The sequence below is a fragment of the Rhinoderma darwinii genome, chromosome 13 (assembly GCF_050947455.1).
Source record: "Rhinoderma darwinii isolate aRhiDar2 chromosome 13, aRhiDar2.hap1, whole genome shotgun sequence".
Lineage (NCBI taxonomy): Eukaryota > Metazoa > Chordata > Amphibia > Anura > Rhinodermatidae > Rhinoderma > Rhinoderma darwinii.
Window position 1 is genome coordinate 40736735 of NC_134699.1, and position 16226 is coordinate 40752960.

The 16226-nt window shown below is 40.6% G+C and overlaps 1 protein-coding gene across 1 annotated transcript in view; it reads left to right on the forward strand.

Annotated features, from left to right (window-relative positions):
• The first annotated feature begins 504 nt into the window (after nucleotides 1–504).
• The window catches only part of LOC142666703 (bactericidal permeability-increasing protein-like), a 31001-nt gene continuing 15279 nt past the window's right edge, over nucleotides 505–16226 (forward strand). Inside the window, exons 1-6 of the mRNA XM_075846855.1 lie at nucleotides 505–691; nucleotides 10945–11056; nucleotides 12322–12450; nucleotides 12832–12987; nucleotides 13216–13279; nucleotides 15904–15967. Of these exons, the coding sequence (XP_075702970.1) occupies nucleotides 577–691; nucleotides 10945–11056; nucleotides 12322–12450; nucleotides 12832–12987; nucleotides 13216–13279; nucleotides 15904–15967 (640 nt within the window). The 5' untranslated portion in view covers nucleotides 505–576. The remainder of the gene's footprint in view (nucleotides 692–10944; nucleotides 11057–12321; nucleotides 12451–12831; nucleotides 12988–13215; nucleotides 13280–15903; nucleotides 15968–16226) is intronic.

Consider the following 16226-nt stretch of genomic DNA (forward strand, 5'->3'; position numbering starts at 1 on the left):
CAGCCTTAGCAGCCATGGATCGGTACACTCAGCGGTTGTGAGGTTTGTGGACGCCCAATATTCACTATTGTCTATTATACATGTGATCGAAATGAATAAACGTGGAGCTTGGGAGAAGCATACACCAGTGGATGGGATGTTTACTGGGGTTGCTAAGATCTTAATGGTGACTCATCCGCACATGTGTTGTGAGTGCTGGATGTAGGGGGTGGGGTATATAAAGCCACTATGTACAATCACCTGCATGCTTGACAAAGGTGGGTTTGCCTACCAAAACGTTGCAGCTCTGTATGCACTTTTTTTTTTATGTACCTCTCTGAATAAATCTACAGCAACTTTTTTACACTGCTAAAGAGTCTCCGTGGTGCTCTGTCCTCCTTGACCATAGAAAGTCAGTTAAAGAGAATCTCTTCATCCTCTGCGTGACTCACGGGTGCATTGATCTTACACTTCCTCATTCTCTTTCTTTCTTTCTTTCTTACTTCCTTGTTTGTTTCCCTTCAAGTGCTGTATAAATATGATGACTGCGATTACCACAGTTTAAGGAACAGAGGGATAGCACCTAAGCCTGCAGATATGGTGTTCTTCTATGTAACACCCCTACTTCTTTCTCTGGTTCTATGTCTGAAAGCAGCGGGTGCTATGAACCCCGGCTTTGTGGTGAGACTCACGCAGAAAGGGCTGGATTATGGTATGTTGTACAGCAAATTTATACAAGGAATGGAGGTTATTAATCTGTGTGAAGGTTTTGATGAAGAAAAGCAATTCTTCATTTATGTTGGAACAGTGTAAAACTATGTTAAATGATTTTCTCTGGGAGTTGAGAATAGGTCTTACTTACAAATATACAAAGCAATTCCCTAAATTGTCATCGACATATGCACTTTGAGCATTATAATGTATGCATGCAGATCCTCCATTTAATCTTTATATTGAGAGGGGGAGTGCATTACTTCTATTCGTGCTATAACCAATAAGACCTTTGTTAAATCCTCTATTATCAGGTTGTATTTTTGTGATATGGTGTGATTTTATATTTCTGCAGTCATTTTTGGTAGTTTGCTATTTTGTATTCCACTGTCCATTATCAGTAATAGCAGGGCTACTGTGATATTAGAACAGACATAATAAATAGACAAGGATTAACACACACGGCTACATAATGCAAAGTAAATTTATAAATACATTGTATTCTTATACTGGTCCTGAGTTACAGCTCGTATTATGTCCAGAACTGCATTCACATCTCTGCAGGCTTCAGAGCTGAAATCTCAAAGTATTCCATTCTGGCTCAATCCCTGTCTTAAAGGGGTTTTCCACTTACTGATGACCTATCCGGTGGATAGGTCATCAGTATATGGTCGGTGCGTGGCCGACATCCGGACCCCACACGGATCCGACAATCCGCTTGCCTCTGGGTACCGTACAATATTGCTGGAAGCAGATGGCTTCCGGTCAAAGAATAGTAGATGACCTACAGTACAGCAGCTCTGCTCCTATCCAAGTGAATACACAAACTATACTTCAGTTTGTGTGATTATTCTGGTACTGTACTGACAATGTAGTCATTAAACTCTTTATAATCTGCCTTACTATCCACATTTCTTATATGAATATACTACTATCAATCATACTTAGTATTTGCTTCAGGTACCCCCAGGCTACAGCTTGGTAAGCGACATAGCGGCGGTTTGAATATTTTGATCAATTATAACTCACTGCGTTTCTTTATGAGTCACTTTGATAGCAACTGACTCTGAATGCTTGGTCTCTACTAAGCCCGATGAGTGTAATATCTCATACCTTTTATCTATCCATAGATATTTTTGTATTATTCTGTATACTACTTATATCGCTGTCTGACATAAATGGCATTCTTACTATGCCGTTCTGTTACACCTTTGCGCGTATATCTCTGGTATTTCAGCGTGTATACTTGTATACTAATTTGCAATGCCTATCATGAATCTGCTCATTTTGATTTACCCTAGTTTATTAGCGCATTGATCTATTAGTCCACTGATAACCTTCCCAGATCACAGTAACATCTTTTGTGCTGCTTACAGTAATTGTAACATCACCTTTAATCACCTCACAGCGCCAGTGTGTTAAATAGTATTATTATTGTATCACTCTGTTCACATTGTGCGTTTGTGCACCGTTTTACAAACTCTCTAGTAAACCTTTTTTTTTTTTTTTTTTTTTATAAAATTGTATTATTATTGTTTCACTCTGTTCACATTGTGCGTTTGTGCACCGTTTTACAAACTCTCCAGTAAACCTTTTTTTTTTTTTTTTTATTTATTTTTTGCATAATAGCAGTGTCCCGATACTGTGTATAGCGATTACCTTGCTGTCCGGCATATACGGCATTCTGATTCAGTCATGCCAGTACACCAGTGTGTCTGTCTCCGTGTGTAGACTCGTACACTTATCTACAGTGTCCATGATAACTCTGCCTATTATGTCTTTCTACCCTATAAACGTATTAATCTATAAGCCCACTAATAACTTATTTAGATCATAGTAATATTGTTGTGCCGCTCACAGCAACTATGATATCGTCTTTAATCAGGGCACAGCGTTTGTACCTAGAATGGTACTATTACTAATCACATTCGTTACTATCCCATCACTTTTCTCACTTTGTGCCTCTGTGCACTTATCTATAAACTCATCGGTGACCTCTTTCTTGTATTATAGTAATGTTATAATTATATGTACAGCGATTACCATCAAGCAGCCTGGTGTGCTTGTGCACTTGAGTGCTGTTCATTGGTGGCATCTAACTAGTAAGTGATTGGTGGCAGAATCTGTCAATCAACGGAGGAGGAGGCTCGGTCCTCTATTCCTCCTTGGATAGGCTATCGACTGATTGTGGACACATGTTCAGCTAGTTGCAGTGAATACTTAATGAGACTGACACCGCCGCTCGCTGTCATTGGCCCCGATACCCCTGAGGACGCTACATCGTAGCGAAACATGTCGGGGGGGGGCTTCTACCTTTATTTTAATAATTGTCCTATTGACACCTTTGAATCTAACTAATAACTAACTGCATGTAGCGCTCTGTGGTTGTGGTACTTAACCCTTTCTAGACAGAGCTCTTACGTCTGGCACTGTGCTAATTGCTGTCAGAAATGGACATTAACTTTTAAATTTCATGTAGTCTGTCCTTGTTGCAAATTGAATAAAGACTTTTTTATTTTTACTCTTTAATAATGGTTGGAAAACAGGGCTTATTTCTGCCGGCAGGCAGCCTTTTTTTTAATTTATCCAAGTGAATAGGAGCAGAGCTGCAGTTCTGTCGAACGGCTGCTATGCAGTGGCCAGAGCCATCTGCTTCCAGCTCCAACTACTGCATACCGTTCCAAACACGGAGGCAGCCGGAGTGTCGGATCGGTGTGGGGTCTGGGTGGATAGGTCATTAACACCAAGCACTATATACTTATCTGAAGAAGGAAAAACTCACTGTCCAATTACATTATAGGAGTTCAGTTAAACTGTTAATGTTGTGTCTGATGACAAGAATTGCCAACGGTTTCTTTAAAAAATGTTATTGAATTCATACAAATATCTGAACAATAACATAATAACTAAATACCATGGTGCAATTAAAGGGGCGTTTTACCACATGCAATCCAGATCCTGAAACCCCAGGCAAACTGTTAACTTTGCCAGGGGAGCCATGGCCAGCCAGGCATTTACAGTGCTGTGGCCACTGCAGGGGAAATGTAGTATAAAAGGGGTTATCCGGAATGTAAAAACTATCTCCGACTGCACTAAACGTTCAAATATACCACACTTACCAATATAGTTATAATTTCCTTCTTGTGCAGTTTCCTACTTTTCCCATAAACCCCATGGAGCGCCAGAAATTATGTAGTTCTAGTCGCAATGATGGAGAAAACATAGATTAGAACAGCACTCCAGACTAAAGAGTAAGTTAAATCCTGGTGCGCGCTTTCCTAGAGGAAAAAGGCTTAATGTTAGCCGAAACGTTGCATCTTTTACATAGTTACATAGTTACATAGTTAGTACGGCTGAAAAAAGACACATGTCCATCAAGTTCAACCAAGGGACGGGAAAAGGGAAGGAACAATTTCTACACATAGGAGCTAATATTTTTTTGTTCTAGGAAATTATCTAACCCTTTTTTAAAGCCATCTACTGTCCCTGCTGTGACCAGCTCCTGCGGTAGGCTATTCCATAGATTCACAGTTCTCACAGTAAAGAAGCCTTGTCGCCTCTGCAGCTTGAACCTTTTTTTCTCCAGACGGAGGGAGTGCCCCCTTGTTTTTTGAGGGGGTTTTACAAGGAACAGGATTTCACCATATTTTTTGTATGTGCCATTCATATATTTATATAAGTTAATCATGTCCCCCCTTAGTCGTCTTTTTTCAAGGCTAAATAGGTTTAATTCTTTCAATCTTTCCTCATAACTTAAATTCTCCATGCCCCTAATTAGCTTCGTTGCTCTTCTTTGTATTTTTTCCAACTCCAGGGCATCCTTTCTATGAACTGGAGCCCAGAACTGAACTGCATATTCTAGATGAGGCCTCACTAATGCTTTGTAAAGTGGCAATATTACATCCCTGTCCCGTGAGTGCATGCCTCTTTTAATACACGACAATATCCTGCTGGCCTTTGAAGCAGCTGATTGACACTGCATGCTGTTATTGAGTTTATGATTTACAAGAACACCCAGATCCTTCTCAACAAGTGAATCCGCCAGTGTAGCTCCCCCTAGGACATATGATGCATGCAGGTTGTTGGTACCCAGATGCATAACTTTACATTTATCTACATTAAACTTCATCTGCCAAGTGGACGCCCAAACACTTAGTTTGTTTAAATCTGCCTGCAATTCATGAACATCTTCCATAGACTGAACTATATTACATAGCTTGGTGTCAAAAATAGAAATAGTGCTATTAATCCCATCCTCTATATCATTAATAAATAAGTTGAATAATAGTGGCCCCAGCACTGAACCCTGGGGTACACCACTTATTACCGGGGACCATTCAGAGTAGGAATCATTGACCACAACTCTCTGGATACGGTCCTTGAGCCAATTCTCAATCCAATTACAAACTATATTTTCTAAACCTATAGTCCTTAATTTACGCATTAGGCGTCTATGGGGGATAGTGTCAAATGCCTTTGCAAAGTCCAAAAACACTAAATCCACAGCGGCCCCTCTGTCTAGACTTCTGCTCACCTCTTCATAAAAACAGATTAGTTTGGTTTGACAACTTCTGTCCTTAGTAAAACCGTGCTGGCTGTCACTTATAATACTATTTATTGTCACATAATCCTGTATATAGTCCCTCAATAGCCCCTCAAACATTTTCCCCACTATGGATGTTAAGCTTACTGGTCTATAATTACCCGGGGAAGACCTACAGCCCTTTTTGAAAATAGGCACCACATTTGCGCTGCGCCAGTCCCTTGGCACTATACCAGTCACTAGAGATTCTCTGAATATTATGAAGAGGGGGACAGAAATAACTGAACTAAGCTCTTTAAGAATTCTAGGGTGTAACCCATCTGGTGCCGGGGCCTTGTGCACATTTATTTTATTTTATTTAGCTTGGACCATATCTACATTCATCCAATTCAGTATATCAACTGATATATTAACAGCACCGGCAGCGGCTACATCAGCTGCTCTTTCTTCTGTTGTGTACACAGAGCTAAAGAACCCATTTAGTAACTCTGCCTTCTCTTGATCCCCAGTGATCAACTCCCCATTACCATTATCTAGGGGTCCTACATGTTCAGAACTTGGCTTTTTAGCATTTATATACTTGAAGAATTTTTTTGGGATTTGTTTTACTATCCTTGGCCACCTGCCTTTCATTTTGTATTTTTGCTAATTTTATTACATTTTTACAGATTTTATTAAGCTCTTTATATTTTACAAAGGCTACAGCTGTACCCTCAGATTTGTATTTTTTAAATGCCCTTTTTTTGTCGTGTATTGCCCCTTTAAAAAGAGCACAAGCAGGAAAGCCTCATAAATTGAAGAGACGTTGTTAAAGGGAATGTGTTGCCAGAAAAACATGTTTTTTTTTAAAAAATTAAACATTTAGTGTGTGGGTGATTAAACATTGTTCAAATTTTTTTTATTTTTTTGCACGAGTCCATGTAATATTATAAATTATTTCTAATTTATAATACTACCCATTTTTGGTCACTAGATGGAGCTGTTCCCAAAATTGCAGCATTGCAACATTGGGTTAAAAGCCCTCGCTCTAGTGAGCTCTCAGCATCCCCCCCTCCTTTATCCTGGCTAGTGCCGGGATAAACGAGGGGTTTGAAAGGTTTAACCTCCTACACTGTGTGTCGCCATTTTTTGAGGTAACCCACAGTGTAGTAGGTTTACATACAGTAGTAAACACACACAAACACTAACATACATTGAAATCTCTTACCTGCTCCTGCCGCCACGGCTCCCTCCGGCCCGTCCGCTCCCTTTGCTGCCGCTGTTCCATGTGCACAAGTCCGGAAGCCGCGACCGGAAGTAGTAATATTACTGTCCGGCCGCGACTTCCGGTCCACAGGAAAATGGCGCCGGACGGCGCCAATTTCGAATAGGACTGTGTGGGAGCGGCGCATGCGCAGTTCCCACACAGACGCCGTACACGGCAGTCAATGGGACGGGAGCCGTTCGCAGTCCCTATGGGACTGTGGCTGCCATGTTCCATGTCTGTGTGTGTCGTTAATTGACACACACAGAAATGGAACAAAAAATGGCAGCCCCCATAGGGAAGAAAAAGTGTAAAAAATAAGAAACAGTAAAACACAAACACACAAATGAAAATAAACGTTTTTATTAAAGCACTAACATCTTTAACATATAAAAAAATTATTTGTGATGACACTGTTCCTTTAAGGTGGGATTTGAACTTTAAACCCCAGCACTGAAAGGCGATGCTCTAACCACTAAGCTATAGTTTCAGCCCCACTAAGCTATAGTTTCATCTCTGGAATAAAATCACTTGATTTTTCCCAACATATGGAGTGGTGCTGCTTCCCTTCTCTGCTATTTGTCTAGTTGCACTGATGACGCACCGACACATGCCTATGTGACCGAGATTGGTCTCCCGTTCAGTGGTGTTAGCGCATCATTGGCTCACGTGACAACTAGCATCAGCAGGGCCAGTACATCATCATCCCATGTGACCGCTATAAGGGATGGTGCTGTACGTTCCCTGCTGAAGTAAAGGAAGGGGGCTCAGAATGATTGTGAACTGTACATATGGGGAATTTTATAATTTACCGTCACTGCTGGGTATCACAGAGCTCCGTCAATGCACAGCGTAAACATCTGCAAATCAACTTAACTTGAGCTGGCGAACAGGGATACACAACAGACAGAGGAACGAATTGCATGATGGGAGTTGAAGTTTACGGCGCGCACAGGGAAAACAAATCCCTCTAACTAACCGTAGAAGTCTGCCCGCGGATTCAGCGTTACATCGGGGATAAGTGAGTAATGCTGAAATGTAATCTCAGGAGGTTATAGTGATCATTGAGGCCACCAGCGATATAACATTTATCACCTGTTCTATGGATAGGTGATAAATGTCAATCTCGGGGCAAGTCCTTTAATGCAAGTGAACAGAGCCAAACACAAAATAAATTGTAGAGATGTCCTGTTATAAACATTATTAGGACATGTTACGCTGATAGAAAGTAAGTCTTAGACAGAAGATTAACAAGAAAAGGGGGCAGACAGATTGGAGTAACACATAACTGCAGGATCAGACTACACAAGATATGTTTGCAGTCTGTAACCATGGAAACTAATAGGTCTGCATGGGAGCTGTATGCGCAATACAGCATTAAAGACTATTTGCAAAGTTGCTTAATTTTTAATTTAGACGCATTGAAGCAATAAACAAAACTGGTTGAAAAATTGCGAGTAGGCTTTATTGGTATTCTCCAGCTGGCAGTGGTGAAATGTATATAAAATGTGCGCATATTATTATTACACTTAGCTTCAATTATCATATAGTTCTCTAATCAAATAGTTGGGAAATCCCCTTAAATTTCCAAGCATCATCTCATGTGAACTATTTTGCAAAAAAGCAATAAAAAGTAAAAAGTTCATTATTGCAAAATGCGATACAGCTTCCTCCTAGAAGTATTTCCCAATGTAAACTGGGACAGGACATTAGGTTATAGCTGACCAAATGGGTTATCCTTAGGGCATACACTCTTGGTAAAGCTTTGGTTGCCAGGGAACATTCTTTATCTTTAGGATCTGATACAGCACAATTCAGTATCAGATATGTAAATCAAATAAAGTTATTATTATTTTGTTTTTTTGTTTTTAAATGCGCAAAGCTTAAAGGGTGCCTTAGGACTTTAACATTGATGGCCTATCAAGCAAACTTGTTTCCCATAAAGAAACATTGCGGTCAAGGGAATCCCATGAATTTACCACAGTTTGCAAGTGACCAAACACTTTTTCTGTTGATGGTTCTGGGATGAGCAGGTGCACAGAATTTGATGTCCTTGCAGCTGCTCTCTTCTACAATTGTTAGGGCTGCATTCACACATCATAGTTTAAACTACAACAATACAGCAATAGGCCAAGAAGTGTGTGTACATGTGAATTGGCCATTGCCCATGGGAGTGTATCTGTGTCCGTCATGCTCATTTTAGATAGTAGAAATATACCAAATTTTTACCAGGTATTTAGTGTCGCAAGATTTTTCTTCTTTGGAATAAAAAACAGCAATGTGTGAACGCAGCCTTATGGAGATATTCAGGTAATATACAGTTAGGTCCAGAATTATTTGGACAGTGACACAATCTTCATGATTTGGGCTCTGCGTGCCAGCACATTGGATTTTAAATTAAATCACTGAGATGCAATTGAAGTGTAGACTTTCAGGTTTAATTCAAGGGGTTGAACAAAAATATCTTGTGAAACGTTTAGGAATTGCAACCATTTTTCTACACAGACTCCTCATTTCAGGAGCTCAAAATTAATTGGACAAATTAACATTACAATAAATAAAATGTTTTTTTTTTTTAATACTTTGTAGAGAATCCTTTGCCCATGGACATCACCAAACGCTGGGTTTCCTCCTTTGTGATGCTTTGCCTTTACTGCAGCGTCTTCAGTTGTTGCTTGTTTGTGGGTCTTTCTGCCTTAAGTTTTGTCTTAAGCAAGTGAAATGCAGCTCGATCGGGTTGAGATCTGGTGATTGACTCGGCCATTGCAGAATATTCCACTTCTTTGCCTTAAAAAACTCCTGGGTTGCTTTCGCAGTATGTTTTGGGTCATTGTCCATCTGTCCTGTGAAGCGACGTCCAATCAACCTTGCTGCATTTGGTTGAATCTGAGCAGAAAGTAAATCCCTGAACACTTCAGAATTAATCCGGCTGCTTCTGTCTTCAGTCACTTCATCAATAAACACTAGTGACCCAGTGCCTTTGGCAGCTATGCATGCCCATGCCATCACACTGCCTCCTCCATGCCATCACACTGCCCCCACCATGCCATCACACTGCCCCCACCATGCCATCACACTGCCTCCACCATGTTTTACAGAGGATGTGGTGTGCTTTGGATCATGAGTGAGCCGTTCCAAGCCTTCTCCATACTTTCTTCCTCCCATCATTCTGGTACAGGTTGATCTTATTTTCATGCTGTTCCAGAACTGGGCGGCTTCTTTACATGTTGTTTGGCAAAGTCTAATCTGGCCTTTCTATTTTTGAGGCTGATTAATGGTTTGCACCTTGTGGTGAACCCTCTGTATTTTCTCTCATGAAGTCTTCTCTTTATGGCAGACTTAGATACTGATACACCTACTTCCAGGAGAGTGTTCTTCACTTGGGTAGATGCTGTGAAGCGGTTTTTCTCTACCATGGAAAGGATTCTGCGATCATCCACCACTGTTGTCTGCCGTGGACGTCCAGGCCTTTTGGAATTCACGAGATCACCTGTGCGCTCTTTTTTTTTTTCAAGAATGTACCAAACTGTTGATTTGGCCACTCCTAAAATTTGTGCTATCTCTCTGATGGATTTCTTCTTTTTTTTCAGCCTAACGATGGTCTGTTTCACTTGCATTGAGACCTCCTTTGACCTCATGTTGAGGGTTCACAGCAACAGCTTCCAAATGCAAATGCCACCCATGGAATCAACTCCAGACCTTTTACCTGCTTAATTGATGATGGATTATCGAGGGAATAGCCCATGCAGCCCATTAAATAGCTTTTGAGATAATTGTTCAATTACCTTTGGTCCCTTGAAAAAGAGATGCAGCTACATATTAAAGAGCAGTCATTCCTAAACCCTTCCTCAAATTAGGATGTGAATACCCTCAAATTAAAGCTGAGAGTCTGCACTTTAAGCACATATTCATTATATAACTGTATATTCAATATGTTTTGGTAAACTGCTAAAATGCCAAAACTTGTGTCACTGTCCAAATAATTCTGGACCTAACTGTATATATACATATATTAGGGAATTGCTGATAAAGAAGTTCCCTAACATACAAAGTTTTCTTACACTGATGGATCAACCTTAGTTGTCCCTGCCCCACACCTCCTAACATTATATTTCAAATTGTGAGACATTTCAAAACCTTCCCCTGTTCCACCCAGGAACGTTACCAAAACTGCATAGAAACTCCTCTTGTTTTGCACACCCACATAAACCTCAATGCTTTGTGGTCCCGAACGATTTGCAAACAATAGAGAATCTGAGTCATTTATAAAAAGTGGTGCCAATACCATCCAATCACATACTTGCCACATGATGTCTTCTGCAATATAGCTAGTTTGGTAAAACTATTGGTTTTATTTTCTCTAGTTTTTATGGTTTTTATTCATAACCACATTTAGCTGGTAAAGAAAAATATATTTTTGGTCTTTGCATTCCCCTATACACTGTATATCATCACTTTGTTCTCTCAGCACGGCAGGAGGGAATGAGTGCTTTGCAACAGGAACTTGCTAAGGTTCATCTTCCAGATTTCTCAGGCTCTGCTCATACCCATGTGGGAAAAGTCAAATACAGTTTCAACAGGTAAGCAGGCTTTAGCCTTCTGCATGAGTCCTACAGAACTGGAAAATATCCTATATATTGGACCAAGGCTGCCCTTACATTGGAAGGTGTCCTATGTGGTACGCTCTGTTTTTGCCCCCATGTGGTGTACTGTCATACATTGTACAACCATTACTATACCATACAGTGTCTAATTATAAGCACCTTACATTATGGTGCCCAAATAACAGCGCCGTAAGTTTGGCCAAAAAACACTTCCATACAGTTGCATAAATAACAGTCCTATACATTGCTGCCTCCACCACACACCTCAAAAATAATATACTGTACAGTGACTAACTAGCAGTGGCACACAATGCCAAAGTAAATATCACCATACAGTGCTCAAATAATTCCAACATACAGCACCATATACAGTATGAAGTAATCTGATAAGAGTTGTATGCAATATCTAAATAAAACTGCTATAAAAATAATATTAAGATTTGTGGTGGTCACAATCGACGAGTGCCAAGTTTTGGTAGTGCCTTCTTCTGCGAGGCTGGCTGATGCACCCTGTGCAAACGCCAAAGGTTTACCCTAAAACATCACCATATAGCCTGTATACATATAGATAACCAACATGTGTGCCCAAATGTCATCATGTTTAATACTTGCCTACTAAAAAATTATTCCAGAGAAAAGGGAAATGCGTAGCAGCAAAGTCTTCATACATGAAGCCCACCCCCAAATACTCTGATCAGGTCAGTGCCCTCTTACAATGCCAGTCACAATGCCCCCCATATAAATTACCACACAGCAGTGTAAATGATAATAGTGACGTCCACAATACCTCCAAAACAGTGACAGTCACAGTGACCCGAAAACAGTGACCCGAAAACAGTGACATAATACCTATATAACTATCACAGTGGCCTATTAACACGTACAATCACAGTGCCCCAATAATAGTGATAGCGACAGTGCACTCATGACAGGCACTTGCCCTCAAAATAGGGGCAACCACGATACTCCCAAAACAGTGGCAGCCAATGTCACCATAAACAGGAGCGCAGCTATAGAGGGTGCAGAGGTAGAAGTCACATATAATAAGATACCATTATTATAAAGGATATATAGTAGGTGGGGGCTACTGTATGTCACAGATTTTGCTTTGCTTAATATAAGTTACCTCTGATCATAACAGTGACTTAAACAATGTCCCTATGATGGCAGCCATTATTAATTTTTCGTGAGGTCATAAGAAAATGAGCATATAATTAATTTAGAATATTATTTAATTACAGCATGACTATTCAAAACTTCCAGCTACCCAGCTCACAAATCAGCCCGGTACCCAATGTTGGCTTAAAGCTGTCAATCTCTGGAGCCTTCATAGAGATTAAAGGAAACTGGAAAGTAAAGGCACTGCGTTCGTAAGAAAATGAAACATCACGGCAACTATCTGTCTGTCTGTCTGTCTGTCTATTTATCATCTAGTGCCCCAAAAATCCCTGGTCTTGAGTGTTTTGGTGCCCAGTAGAACCCTGGTGTCCTTTGGTTTAGTGGCCTGTCTCACAGTAGTTTAGGGTCCCAATCTGTTTCTTATATCCAGTGGTTTGCTGTCCAGAAAAAGTCCCTGTTGGTAAGTGGTTTAGTTTCTTAGAAAGTCCCTGGTGGACAGTGGAAAGTTGCTCTCTAATCTCTGTACCAATCTTCTTGGATGTTTCCATTTTTTCCATTGACTGCCTGGATCTAAATGGTTGATATTTGGAGTTTAGGAACAGGCCTCTTAAATGTAATCGTTTTATCATTAGATCCACAAAAGGTAGATTTGATCTGAAGGTGGAAGGACTCAGTATATCTGTGGGGCTGAAGGTAGGAAGTGACACGGCAGGAAAACCAACAATTGCTCTCTCTGACTGCAGCAACCACATCTCAGATGTCAAGATCCATGTGTCTGGGAAATTAAGGTGCGTTGAACATTTTTATTTTCACAGCATCCACAGAATATTGTAACCATACAATACCAAAATCTATACAATTGATGGGCATGTCTAAAAATACTGCAATCATTACTGCTCTGAGCTTATCTTATATAGTTAATGCATTTATTTATCAGGATGATTGTCCTGTAGTCGTCTGAGATACTACATTTCTTACACATTAATATGAAGCTTATATTTCTTGTTCTGTTGCAGTTGGTTGGTTGACCTCTTCCGCCACAATGTTGACAAGGCATTAAGAAAAGCTATAGAGAATCAGGTGAATAGAAATATTGTTTTTTTTTAAGGAAGGTTTATTTAACAAATCAAAAACTGTACAGTGAATATCATGAGAAAATAGCAGTATAATAAAGCATGTGCACACGAGGAAAAAGCGAGTGATACATTTTGTCTTTGAGGTGTACAACATCTCCTATCATTATAGACAGAATACCATAAAAGCTCCCCAATGCGGGAGCAACATTGGCATATAGGGGAAGGAAAATAAGGGAGTCAGGGCAATAAACAGAGGATTACAATGATATAGTAGCAACAGTAAGAGGGAGCTCATCCACAAGAGACAGACCTTAGGGTGCATATTCCCTGGGGTACCTAGATAAGACTCCATAAATGCAAGAACATCACGCCAGTAATCTTGAAGTACCCCACATTCCCCAAAAATTTGCAACATCTCACCAGGGGCAAGCACACACCTCGGGCAATCTGCCAAGGCCAATCTAACCATTGTGTAGAGATGATAGGGGGAGTATAGTAAATTCTGGGAATGAATTAAACCTGTACTAACCTATCCCGGGCACTAATAAGGGGGGACCAGAGCTGTCTAAAAGGTCACCATAATCATCCCTGGTCAAGTCAGGTATGTCACTCTACCATTTATGAATGGACCTTTCCTTTAAAGGAGCACAGGTACACATCAGGTATCTATAAAAATTTGATTTGTTTTAACCAGGTTAGAATTTTGTGCTAGACTGTCCAGCAGGTGTAAATTGTGACAGCCAAACCATGAAACTGTGCCCAAAGGCATGGTTCAATTGATAATACTGGAATATGGAGTGATCTGGTAGATAAAAAGTAATTTGCAAATGTTGGAACGTACAGAAAAAGTCCCCATCAACTATGTCTGAGAGAGTGGTAATTCTATGCAACCTCCAAAAGCGGAAGCCCAGTAGGCTCTTCGGCTGAGGAAGATGTGAGGAAGCCTTAGAGGAATATGTGGTGATCATTTAGCTTCCTCTTCAGAGTAATATAAAAAGCGACATACCACACCTTCTTTGTGACTAGTAGGCTCTGGCCAGGACTTACAATTCTGTTCTAGGCACACCGCTGGATTATAATCAGAGGAGGAGAGCCGCCAATGAGCATTCACCACTTGGCTAGCCAAGTAGTAATGGAAAAAGCTTGGAAGGGCTAGAGAATCATTTCATCATTTCAAACATTACTAATAAAATTACCTTAAAGGGGATGTCTGGTTTAAAAAAACAAAACATTTTCCAATAGCCCATTAAGACATACAAGAACTCCATCAATTACCCGGAGCGGCTACTAAGAGCATTTCTCTCTCTGGAGGACCCAACATTCAATTGCATAACAAAAACCGGCCCATTGATTCCAATAGACACCATGTAATGCTTTATTTTGACCTGTGGTGGAGCTGCAAGGTAACTGAACACTTGCTTGTGGGTTCTGTTGCAGATTAGAGCTGATCACTAGGGGTACCAACAGTGGGATAACCTGTGATCAGCTTATTTTTGGAGGACCATAAAAAAACTAGATTAAATAATGTGGTCAACCCGTTTAAAGCGGATCTGTCAGCTTAACATGCTGCCCTATATAAGGGCAGCATAACACAGCTACAGGTCCACATTTCTAGTAGTAAAAAACGCACAAAAAATGTGTGCTGTTTGGCTAATAGGATCATGGAAAGAGTACACCAAACTAGTTATTTATGAGGGGAGTGCGTGTCCCCTCCACGTCTCTCCACCTCCCCCCACCCCTCTCTGTGGTGACTAACTGGCTGCAGTGTGTACACGTATACACAGTAACCTGTCAATCACGGGCCTGATGGGCAGGGAAAGCGGGACGGCACTCCCCTCATGAATATGAATATCTATGAGTGCGGTGTATTTTTCCCGTGTTTCTCCTAGCCAAATGGCATAAAATTTAAATAGCATAGCTTTTAGGAGAGGACAATGCCTTGTCTATTGTAATCCTTTAATAACAGCTTGCGATTATATACCGACCTCAGGAATATAAAAAGGGGACAGTAGGGAAATAAGGGGAAGGGGAATGGAAAGGGGTGAGAAGGCTTTATATTCACAAAATTAAATGCCAAAATGTAAAACCATCTACATTAATGTACACACAGTTGACCCTATTTTGAAGAGATCTACATACGGGGTTGGACTGATTCACCAGAGTACTAAAGCTCTAACACAACCGGCAGCAAAGCTCCAGCAGAAGCAATCTCCATTTAGAGCAGACTTTGTGCCGATCACTTGCCACTAGGGTCTATTTCTTATGGGCTGGTTCATAAATAACCTATTAGACCTTATTGATGATATGTCCTGTGTGTGCAATGGTAATAATAAAGAGTACAATGCAAATAAATGTGGACGTACATGTGTTCGGTATGGATAGAGGATGGGCCCTCATAATCATTTCTTCTGGTGGGCCAAAGGAACCTAAGCCTGACACTGACTACATAATAAATTATTAATGGACTTCAGATCTGAGTGCCAGACTGGATGTTGATCTTGGCTCTGGCAATTATTAATCTACCATAGATAACGCTAAATAATACCTCATCGGTATGTGTGTTGTCACCATCTAATAAACAAGGAATATTGCAGTACTTTACATAGTTTTGTCTGTTTATCCCATTAGATCTGTCCTCTGGTTAGTAATGCAATTACCAGCAAATTGGAACCACTACTGCAAACCTTACCAGGTAGGCTGACCATCTCAAGGGGAGCCGGCCATACCCATAAGCTTAAGGCTGGGTTCACACACACTATTTACGGACGTAATTCGGGCGTTTTAGCCCCGAATTACGTCCGAAAATGCGGCTCAAAAGCGTCGGCAAACATCTGCCCATTCATTTGAATGGGTCTTACAATGTTCTGTGCCGACGGTCATTTGTTTTACGCGCCGCTGTCAAAAGGCGGCGCGTAAAAAAGACGCCCGCGTCAAAGAAGTGCCTGTCATTT